The sequence below is a fragment of the Colletotrichum destructivum genome, chromosome 7, assembly GCF_034447905.1.
Source record: "Colletotrichum destructivum chromosome 7, complete sequence".
Taxonomy (NCBI): Eukaryota; Fungi; Ascomycota; class Sordariomycetes; order Glomerellales; family Glomerellaceae; genus Colletotrichum; species Colletotrichum destructivum.
Window position 1 is genome coordinate 901,133 of NC_085902.1, and position 11,218 is coordinate 912,350.

Below are 11,218 nucleotides of genomic sequence, written 5' to 3' on the forward strand. Positions count from 1 at the left end.
TAATAGAGGGCTTCGTCGTACCCAATGAACCCTGCATTTGAGTGAGGTATGAACCATAAAGTTTGTTTCAAAGTTAGAAGGCAAGACGACGGTGATGGCAGCTGCAGTGCGTGATGCTGTTGATCAGAGTGACATACACACAATGGTATAAACGGATAATCAGGGTTCAATAGCAGATAAATATGCAACTGTTGGAGTTGTGATAATGATGCGTGTAGGCTCACTCACCCAAAGACTAACTCAGAACAAAGCATCAAACCCGGTTTCTCTCCACCTCTGACTATGTTTCTAAACGCCATAAGTAACTAATCCAAGAGAGACTCATTTCTAGTAATATAGTGGCTCATCTGTAAAGGTGCCAAACTCAAAAGTCTCGTCGAGGTAATCCTGCAGATCCTCTGCTTCGGCGTCGACCGCCTCCAGGTCACGCCCCAGCCACGCGCAGTCGTAGAATGTCACAAGCGCCCAGAGCTTGATAAAGGAGTGGGCGTACACGAAGAGGACCTGGAAAATCAGCAGAGGGACATCGGCGGGGTGGCGGACGATGTGCGGCCAGAGCTTGATGGTCTTGGTCCACAGGATCCAGAGCACGAGCTTGCCAACGTTCCTGGACAGCAGTCCATCGCTCCACGTCGAGCAGGACAGCGAGACGAGCAGCGCGGCGTCCCAGAGCAGGGCGAAGTTGAAGAGCGCGGCGGCGTAGACTGCAAAGTAGGTGAACGGCATGCGCCAGGTGGACACGTCGGTGACCCGCGCCAGCATGCACGGATTGCTGCGGAACGTCGTCCGGGCCCAGCGGATGAGCTGGCCTCTGAATTTGGCCACCGACTCGTCGCCCAGCGTCGTCTCGATCGTGCAGTCCTCGGTCTGCTGGAACTTGACGGCCCACCCGCGCCTGTACGCTTCGCGAGTGAGGAAGTTGTCGTCGTCGGGGCCGAGGCCTTCCTTGCCGCCGAAGAGCCCGAAGAAGAAGCGCTCGTTGCAGTACCTGTCCATGACGCCGTCGGCCTTGAGGAGCCTTGTGCGGTAGATGGCGGTGCGACTGGACGCGACGAAGACGCCGCCGTAGACGGCGTTGGAGGCGCGGAGCTCCCAGTTGTGGCGGTGGAGGTAGAAGCACCCGATCAGGTTCACGATGGAAGGACGGGACCACTCACCGGGCGTCGTGCGGCGTACGCGCTTGTGCGTCGCTACTATACCCATGTTGATGTCTTGGAAGGGGGCAAGGGCTGAAGGGAGAAAGAAGCAGCTCGGCCAGAAGACGTGGTCGTCGGCCAAGACGGTAAACTCAGTCCGCACATGGGGCACGGCGTGGGCGACCTGGCGGCGCTTGGAGGGGTGAAGGACGGCGCTGACGCCGATCTCGGTCGACGGGTAATTCCTGCGGTAGGCCCGGGCGATGTTCTCGCAGCGGGCCCGCATCCTGGCGCCGACGGTGACGATGAGAATCGCGGCGGGCCGGTTCTCGAGCAACGAGATGATGCATTCGTCGAACTTGGAGTTGCCGGGGTCGATCGTCGGGAGGATCACGGTCACGTCCCCGCGGGTCCATGTCGGGAACCGGGGAAGGGGCACGGGCTTGTATCGCCAGGATCCCCATATGTTGATGGCGAGGCGCAAGTACCGAAGGAAGAACACCGTGATGAACATCGTGGTCCAGTCCTGCGGCGTGCGGCGTACCATGGGCGCGGTCAGTTTCGATATGTACTGCTCGATGGAGTCTTCGCAGCACCTCCATATGAAGAAGGACAAGGGAATAATTGGGTGGTTCCAGAGAAACCGTAGCGATGCCATCATGACGAGACCTACAAAACTGAGGCCGCGATGGAAACTGGCGTGGTTCCGAGGCTGAGTTGACTGTCCCTCGGTGCTACGAGGTCGTTCAGTGTCTGCTGACGCCATACTTTCCCTGCGTCTGGGTCCGTCTGCAGAGAATCTCATCGTCGAATGATCAAAATCGAAGACTTTATGCTGTTGAATTGTTGTGTTGTGTAAGTCGGGGGTGTTGTTGAATGACCTACAAGTTTGAGCTCTCTTCGGTTAATGGGACCCGCTCTGTTATACGTCGAAGCTGTCTGGAACAACGCTGCAACTCTCAGCAATTCCTATCTAGTAGGAGACAATGTCATTGTTTTTAACAATGAGAACTCCAGGATTATTCGGTGAATTGCCCCTTTCAATATCATCTCAAAGCATGTCGGAAAGACCTCAGCTTCAGGGACGCAACAATGAGTCTTTGTCTACGAGGATCTTCAAACAGTGACAACCTCAATGCTCACTTGAAAACATAGTAATGTCCAATTCTTCTGGCAAGGCTTTCCTTCCAAGAGAAGAGCGTAAAGTCTTGTCAGCAGACAACTTTGATTCCTTGTTTATATGTTGCAGTCTCAAGGCAAACGGCAAAGTTTCGTTCACATTGAACGCCACCTTTGAAGATAAGGCGCAACAATTTGTGCAGTCACTGAGTACGCACACTACCTTAATACCTCTACATGGGCTGGCATGGAGCTGGTTTCCTATTTTGGGCTCAGAGAACGCAAATTCACTGCTAAGCTGACGAAAGTGCTAAAAGACAAGGCAAATTGGGATTCATTTCTGTGTTCTTGAATTCAGGGTACAGGCGTGATAACTGCCAGAGTACAGATAATGATCTAGAGGAGCCGAAGTCAGCCTCTCTAGTTGGAACGGGATTTTATCGCCGGCTATTATTAACAAAGCCCTGGATACTCTGCCAGTAGTATCGACGGCTAGATATTGGAGCCGCCTCCTGGATATGCAGCAGGCATGCAGCTGCTGGAGTCTTTGATGTTTTCCTGTCACTTATTCGGCTTCTTCTTACTGATTCCTTCGTTGTGATATCAGCTATTCAACACCATGTTTCTTGGGTGGATAGATGCTCTACCACACTTGAGGAGTGGCTGATCCCCTCCCCCTTGTCGCCAGATCTGACATTCGCTACGCCAAGATGTGAATCCCCCCCCCTTTCCCCACCTCTATCTCAATGCGCCAAACCACGTTCTGGCAGTCATCCTCGCTTGAGGACATGTACTATGTCCGTCTTTCCCTCTCTTCCCCATGAGGCGTAACCTCAGGCGCCGACCTGCCCTATTCGCACTTTGCTATCAAGTCAGCATCATTGTGAATGAAAGCCTGCACGGTTTCAACGAGGTCATGTCTGTCCCTATCTAGATCCGCAAGTGCCGCGTGAAAGGCCTGATAAAGATCTGCCACATACTTTCCGGGTGCTGTGCGTTCAGTAGTAGGCCCAGTCCTTTTGTGCAACGTCTCCTGTTTTCCGTGGTCTTACCGCGCGTCAACCGTCTTGAAAATAACTTCCGTCAACAGGTCTCTTTTTTCCCTTTCCGTCTTGTCAAGAATCAAGCAGAACCCGCGACAACAGCCGTCTTTGGCGGCCCAGCCCAGTGACAGGTTATTTAGAGGGGGGGGGGGCAAGGGTGCCTCGCGATTTAATAGTGCCTGGACTAGCTCCCATATCCCATGTAAGATGGCATTTGAAATAAATGTCACCGTCTCGGGTCTTTGAACATCCGGTAAGTCTGCGGGCGGAACTCACTCCTCGCAAAACATGTGAGGTCCGGCCTTCCCGAGGAGGATTCCTGTCGAGTTAGAGGGTATGGGCACACAAAAGGGGTGCGAGCAGACGTCGCTTTTGCCAAGGGTAGGATTTTCCAATCAAATAAATCATTGCCTAGAAACTTTAACCTAATTAGAAACGCTTGACATTCGCTTGACCTTCATGGACCCTAACTAACTGGCTGACTCCTCGGCGAAGAAGTCATCCTTCTTCCCATAAAGTTTGACTAGGCTAATGTCTGCTGTAACACACTGATAAAACCTGATTAGAAACTACATCAGCGATTATTGGACAAAGCCAGAGTGTCTTCAGGCTTGGGAGAAGCGAGGTCCATTCGCACCTGATAGAACATGGTACAAGAATCGTTACACCTACTCACAACACTCAGAGTGTGACTCGTGCGGTGCCAGGCCCATCCGATCAAGTAGTCTGACAGGCGGGATTGCAACTCCATCAAACTGAACTGACAACAATCAGCTGAACTTGAAGGTCACAACATCATCCTATCTTTCCAAACCTGGCTGGATGAACGCATCCAAGAAGGGGATGATAGTGCCGAGGCTAATTATTTTTTGTTGTTCTCCCTGGCACTTCAAGATGCCTGGGCCAGTCACTCATAGTCCCCCCCTGTGGTCCATCGTTAGATCACCCCTCGCTCAGATCACTAATCAGATCAGTAAACAGATTAGATGTAACAAAGGGGCTCCAATCTGGTAAGAACCCCCGAACTGTCAACCTATCAAATCACGCACCAAACTCTTGCCTATCCAAGTCAACCTCTACCTTGCATCGATAACCCCTGTCATGTTATCCTACCAATTTCACGTTCAAGAAGTTTATTCTAATGTACGTCTCAGAAACTTCGTACTGATACGACACGATCGACCGGGAAAATTCGAGTGACGAATTCAGCATCTCAGGGAAGGGCATGTCACTGCGAGGAGAGTTGGGTTTTGAGTTCGTCTCATCACCGATGTGGTTGGCTCGAAGGCCCGTAGCACTCAGCATTATATAACTCCGTGAGACCCAATTGCCGGCTAGCTTCAAGATTACATGCTCCATCAACCCATTTGTCAGTCGTTTCTTCCCTACTACCATCAAACATGGTTCTACTCAAACTCTGCTTCCTAACCTGGCTGGCTATCGGCGCCGCTGGGCAGCAGATGCCATCAGGGCTCCTGGGTTTCAACTCAGGCGCAACAAAGGACAACAACGACCCGAAAGATCAGTCCGATTTCCAAGCAGAGTTCACAACGGCCCAGGGGCTCCGAGGCTCGCCAGGTCTCTTCAACAGTGTGCGCCTTTATACGATGATCCAGGCGGGGACCACAAGCGATCCGATCTCGGCGTTCCCCGCGGCTTTAGCAACAAACACGTCGATGTTGCTCGGCATCTGGTGTTCCGGCACACAGACGATCGAAAACGAGCTCACTGCCATGAGGAGCGCCATCGATAGGTTCGGCCAGCAGTTCGCCGACCTCGTCGTCGGCATCTCGGTTGGCAGCGAGGACCTCTACCGCCTCTCGGAATCTGGCATCCAAAACAACGCCGGGCTCGGACAAGGGCCGGACATCATGGTGCGGTTCATCCGCGAAGTCCGAGACGCCATCGAAGGCACGATTCTCAGCGGCAAGCCTGTCGGACATGTCGATGCCTGGAGCGCGTTCGGCAACGAAAGCAACAGCCGTGTCGTCGACGAGCTGGACTGGCTCGGCACCGACCTCTACCCCTACTACGAAGCAGACAAGGGCAACGACATCGGCAACGCAACCACAATCTTCGACTACATCTACAATGTTTCCCTCAACGCCACCAGAGGCAAGCCGCTCTGGGTTACAGAGACGGGTTACCCTGCGTCGGGGCCTGTGCGCGGACAGGCGGTTGCCAGCGTTTCGAACGCGGCGCAGTTCTGGCAAGAGATAGGGTGCGACAGGCTTTTTGGGCGTGTGAACACCTGGTGGTATACCTTGAGAGACTCTAACCCTGCCAATGCCGAGAAGTTTGCCATTACGGAGGACCTCAAGAAGACTGCGAAATTCAACCTTACTTGTGCGCCTGGAAGCGGAGCTCCTGCTGCCATCAACTTGACTTCCAAAGCGTCCTCACTGTACACTGCCCAGGGGTTGTGGGTGCCTTTCGCTGTTGTCTTGGGTGTTTTATTCGGCTTGTAGCATTAGTAATTTTCTGTTCGATCGGAGCATGTAAGCATCCAATTACATGGAGAAGATACATAAGCCTGGCTTGACTGGTCAATGAGTAGCTGTGTAGGGGGGGGGGGGCCAATGTGACGATGGCGCAAAGTCAACAGTATTTGTCGATTATGTAGACATTTCAACACTTGGAAATCACAGCAAGGTAGCAGAAAAGTCTACATAATCTTTGCCACGTATCAGGAATAACAGAATGCATGGAACCCAATCCTCTTAGGTATGTAGATGATGTAAATGTTACTAGCCCTTGTAGAGAGTTGAGCGCCTGGACGCAATCGCCGATGGAATGTGTCGCAGCAGCGACGCCGCAACCCCTGAGCCACGGCCGCGCAGCAGACCGGGCTTCGGCGCTGACGGGCACATGAAGCGTGACCGGCAACATTCGCATGAACCGGATCCCAGCCGACGGGCGCACCCGGCGGCAGGCTCTGAATGCCCTCACTTTACTTATATGGACTGCTGACCACGAAGGGCCCCTTGCTCTTTGTCTATTTCTTCTCAAGGCATTAGCATTATCAATAGAATCACCGCTGCTCTACCCTGCCGAACGGCCGGCACCGTAATTACGGTGTCTAACTTGTGATACTAGCAGTCAGACTGATCAAACCTGCCACGTCGGCCGTTCATTCTTCATTCACACGAAGAGGGAGCCAGGTCGGCAGAAAGTTGAAAAAGGGATCTTGGTAGTCGATAAGCTAACTAGGTGAATTAGCCGCCTGATCCAATATGCTCACCGCCTTTTGTCTCCCCGCGCCAGCCCTATGTTGCTTCTTCTGCGGCCGACCCATAAGCTGGGGAATCATTGATCTCTGAGTTGCGCAACGTGTGATGTGACAATGCCTTGAATTGTCTCGAATTGAATAGGCGCGATCACCAAGATGTCCCGCCTGCCTGACGCATGTTTGAATTTTGCGCATTCCCATTGTTCTAGGCCCCGAGTCTGCTCTTTCGATTCCATGCCTGGTTGGCACGGTGTCATATTCAAGGTATCAGCTTTTGCTCGGCTACAACAGGTCTTACGGGGGTGCGAGCCTCTGCCACTCTGCTCCCACTGGACCATAACGCACGGAAGAAGCAATTAATGCAGCAGTGTGACGTGCAAACAGTTCTATTTTTGGTTGAAACTGACTAAATCTAGGTATCTGAACTAAATGGTACTCATTAAGAGTTGGTATCATCAATGAGCGCTAGAGAGCGCGGTTGTTGTTGCTGTTGTAACTTTTCAAGGTGCGTAGTGCACTCATTGCATCATGGGACGAGCGTCCTCGACCATCTCGCTGGACCCAAAATACTTCTCCAGCTCGTTCTCGAGCTCCCTGCCCTCGACCTTGCGCATCTCCTTGGCGCGCTTAACGGGGTTGACCTTGTCGGCGTGGGCGCTGGCAAAGATGATGTCGAGCTCCTCGAGGCTGCGGCCCTTAGGCTCTGGGAAGAAGAGGTAGACGCAGGGGATGATGGCGGCGTTGAAGACGGCGAACATGACGTACGTCTTGTAGCCCAGGTTGGCGAAGGCCGGGGGCGTGATCATGACGATGAGGAAGTTGGACAGCCAGTTGGAGCAGGTCGAGAGGGCGTTGGCCTGGATGCGGATGCGGAGGTTGGTGATTTCGGCCGGGTAGAGCCAGGTCATGCCGAGCCATCCTGTTTCTAGAGTCAGTTTGGGGCAACCCACTATTGCGGGTACGGGTGAGGGGCTTACCGATGGCGAAGAAGGAGTTGAAGACGAAGAGGAAGACGGTCGCGGTGACTCCGTACTTGGTCTCGAGCTTGGGGGCACCGGTCTCGTCGACCGTGCCGGTAGACACGGTTCCGGCCAAGATGGCCATGGAGGCCATCATGCCGAATGCTCCGAACAACATGAGCTTACGCCGTCCGGTCCTCTCGATCAGGGGAAGAGCGACGAGCGAAGCCAGAAAGTACTCCGTGCCGTTGAACGCGGCCAGGAGTCGGGACAGCTCAGGGCCGAAACCGAGGGAGTTCTCGAACAAGAATCCGCTGTAGTACGTGATGAGGTTGATACCTGGCGAACTCATACGTCAGTGAATGGGTCGTCGGTAACGAGAGAAGGACAACAAACATACCGCAGATCTGCTGGAAAAACTGGGCAGCAATGCCGAGAAGAGTGCGTCTCAGGTTCTGCGAGGGACCGTTGGTCAGGAGCTCCCTGAACTTGAAGCTTCCTCCTTGGCTCTGGGCCTCGAGAGCCTCCTGGATGGCCTTGACCTCGATGGTAACGTCCTCGTGGTCGATGGGCTTGCCGAGGAGACGAGACGTCACTTCGCGGGCCTCGTCCATGCGGCCCTTCATCGCCAACCAACGGGGCGAGTCGGGGAGGTAGAGCAGACCGATCATGACGATGATGGTGAAGAAGGATTGGAACGAGACGGGGAAACGCCAGCGGATCGATCCCTCGAGGAAGTAGAAGCCGTACTTTTCACAAACAAGTCAGTTTCAGTTTTTCAGGACGACAGAAATAAGGACTCTTACATCGACCCAGTAGGCAATGGCGATACCGCAGCTGATCAAAGCACCGGAGAGGGTGATGAGGAAACCTCGCTGATGCGGGCGTGCACACTCAGACTGCCATGTGGGAATAGCTATGATACGGTTAGCTCCAAGGAAGCAACTCAGCAAAAGGGGCGGGGGCCCAAAAGCCGGACTCACTCGACGTGACCATGCCGTTCCCGATACCACCGACAACGCGGCCCGCAGAGAAGAGGCCGTACTCGTGCGCCGAGGCCTGCAGGATGGTTCCGAAGATCATGATGGCGCTGCCCCAGAAGGTGGACGACTTGCGGCCCCAGGTCTCTCCGTAGAAGAGGATGAGCACGGCGCCCAGGAAGCAGCCGATCTGGTAGACGGCCACGGCGGCGGCCTGCGTGTTGGGGTCGCCGGTGCACTGGCTGTAGTCTCTCTGGGTGTTCTCGGGGAAGTCGAGCCAGCAGAGCGAGTTGGACTGCTCCAGCGGCGTCATGAGGGGGATGCTTCTCTGGAAGTCGTCGAGGGTCAGTAGCGAGCCAAGAACACCTGAGAAAGAGCCGGTTAGCATTGAGAACGTCCCAGAACACGGTCCTACAAGGTCTCACTCACCCTGGTCGTATCCGAACATGAGGAAGCCGCAAGATGCGATGAAGCCGATGGACCAGTTGAGCAACCGGCCCTGGAGCCGCTTGCCGCGGAAGCCCCATTCCGGCAGGTCGCCCATGCGAGCGAGGAACCCCTTGGGTTTGGGCTTCTCGTTGACGGCGCGGCCGCTGTCGACGGACGACGGCGTCCTGCTCCCGCTGTCGCTGGGGTGCTCGTGCTTCTCGGACATGTTGGGCTCGGCCGTGGGGGCAGCGGCGGCGGCGGCCGTGTTCTGGTCGGCCGTGTTGCGGTCGGCCATGTTGATCAACGGACACCGAGGTTTGAGTTGAGAGTGAAAGGGGGGTGGAAAGTGAGAGGATGATCCCGCTAGGTCCTTGGTAAGAGCTTCTTGGGGTCGGAACGTGGTCGCGGGATGCATGTGCGCCTTTGTACTCGCTCACATCTCACCCTCCCCGGCCCAACGACTTGACCGACCTCGTGGGTCTCGCAGAATCCGTAGCTCTGTGGAGGATGACTTGGCTGAGGTCATCCCTCGGGAGGTTTACAGATGGGACGGGCGAAGGTCACGATGGGTCCGTATGCGGCTCGGAGGGGTCAGACGCTACCCACACCACACATCCCCAGACGTGCAGTGCAGTCTTGGGAGCTGGAGGTGTTGGGGACGTGGTGTTATCCGGTCAGCATGTGGGAGAAGGGCCGAATCCAGCTCGCCAATGGGCCCATGTTGCCAATTGTGTGGTTTTCGTTTCGAAGAGTCTTGCCACGGATGTCCTGTCGATCGTAGAAACAGCTGTTACTCCCTCCCGTGAACCATGAGCCAGCCGTAGGTTCTGAGACCGATAACTATCCATCTCCCCTTCCCCCCCCCTCTCTCTCCAACCAAGTGACATCCAGGAGCCAAGAGAGTCACTCGCGGAGAAGGACCCAGTCTCTACCAACAAACTTTTCAGTCGTCAGGTCAATGACGAACCGCACAACAAGAGGTGGATCGCGAAAACCATCGCCGAGACCAGCGGCGCATCGGCATCCTCCCGCGCGGGATACCCAACAAGGCAAGCCGAGCCTCCGGTCCAAGACTTTTGTCTATAGTCCAAGGAGCAGGAAGGAGGGCAAAAACACAGCACAGCTGAAAAGGGCCGGGGGGGAGGGAGGGAGATGAAGACCCTTTTTCTCTTGGTGTTTCTCGGCGGGCATGGGTGCGGCGTTGGCGATGACGTTGGCCAAGTTTTAAGCTTAAATCTCTAGTTGGCTGCCGTCGGGCTTTTTGATATCCACGGTGTCTTGGTCCCTCCACTTCCAAGTCTGATTATGCGGAACCTCCGCTTGGCGAGGTCTTGGGAGGCCGTTCTGCCTTTTATTGTGATTTGTTTCTTTTTTCGATAGGCCAAGATGTGGTTGTTGGTTCCAACTCAAGACTGGAGAGAGAAAAAAACCGGCGCGATCGGCGTGAACGGTGAAAAGTTTGAACACCTGGATGCAGGTTTGATGGCTGATGATGATATGCGGGAGCTGCATAGTGCCTCAGAGAGGGATTGGCAAACACCCCGAACATCTCGGACTTTCGTCCGTAGAGACCCTAGAATCACGCGATGTAATATCGGATCGCGGCATCGCACATCGGTAGGCAGCTGGGAAATTGGCAAAAGGTCAACTCCACGATCCAACAAGACAAAGACAAGACATCTCCGCAGTTGCCAATATCCTTCCCCATGGTGTCTCCTTTTTCAAGCCTCCGAGGAGTGGACAGAGGGTGGAAAGGCTCCAAAAAGTGTCTCTTCCCACCTCTCATCCCGCCATCCCGGGTCTGGGGAAGCCAAAGTAACGACACGTCAACGCGTAGCCGCTCTCGTGTGGGAACCCTCCGGCTTGTCGTAATCTTTTTGAAAAAGTGGACGGTCTCCAGCTTTCGGTCCTTGGGACCGAGAACCCTTTCTAGGCGGGCGAAACCGGGAGGAGGTTTGAACCTTTTTGTTTCCTTGATTTCCACACCACCTCACCTCATGGAGTGGGCAGATCGACCTGGCCTCGTGGGATACTTTTCATCCGCCACAGGCGCCAGATCGCGTGACGAGTTTTCCCGTTGACGGGTTGGCGAGCAGGGTGGCTGAATTGTCTACACGCCAATAGCTTGTATTGAGAATGACGAACAACCATTCTAGAAACTGTCTCATACACACGCGCGTTTACTGTGGTCGTGAGAACAATCAGGTTTTGGTTCATCAAACAACAACCCCTACTTACCCGTCGTTAAATAAGACACAAACGGATGCTCCTGATCTTTTTTTTTCCAGGTGCTTGAGACTGAGACGTATTATCTTGATCGCTA

At 54.3% G+C, this 11,218-nt stretch overlaps 3 protein-coding genes across 3 annotated transcripts; 1 reads left to right on the forward strand and 2 right to left on the reverse strand.

Annotated features, from left to right (window-relative positions):
- Positions 1–327: 327 nt before the first annotated feature.
- On the reverse strand, positions 328–1,797 carry CDEST_10819 (Putative nucleotide-diphospho-sugar transferase; the record flags this gene model as incomplete). Its single annotated transcript, XM_062926975.1, has 1 exon — positions 328–1,797. One exon carries the CDS (start codon positions 1,795–1,797, stop codon positions 328–330), a length of 1,470 nt encoding a protein of 489 aa, XP_062783026.1.
- Positions 1,798–4,660: 2,863 nt separating this feature from the next.
- On the forward strand, positions 4,661–5,979 carry CDEST_10820 (Putative glycoside hydrolase superfamily). Its single transcript, XM_062926976.1, has one exon. It carries the CDS (start codon positions 4,699–4,701, stop codon positions 5,764–5,766), a length of 1,068 nt encoding a protein of 355 aa, XP_062783027.1. The 5' UTR covers positions 4,661–4,698; the 3' UTR covers positions 5,767–5,979.
- A 1,066-nt stretch (positions 5,980–7,045) lies between these two features.
- CDEST_10821 (Putative major facilitator, sugar transporter, major facilitator superfamily) lies at positions 7,046–9,190 on the reverse strand (the record flags this gene model as incomplete). The annotated part of the gene is made up of 6 exons (XM_062926977.1): positions 7,046–7,446; positions 7,505–7,825; positions 7,887–8,235; positions 8,293–8,402; positions 8,470–8,832; positions 8,896–9,190. 6 exons carry the CDS (start codon positions 9,188–9,190, stop codon positions 7,046–7,048), a joined length of 1,839 nt encoding a protein of 612 aa, XP_062783028.1.
- Between the last annotated feature and the right edge of the window lie 2,028 nt (positions 9,191–11,218).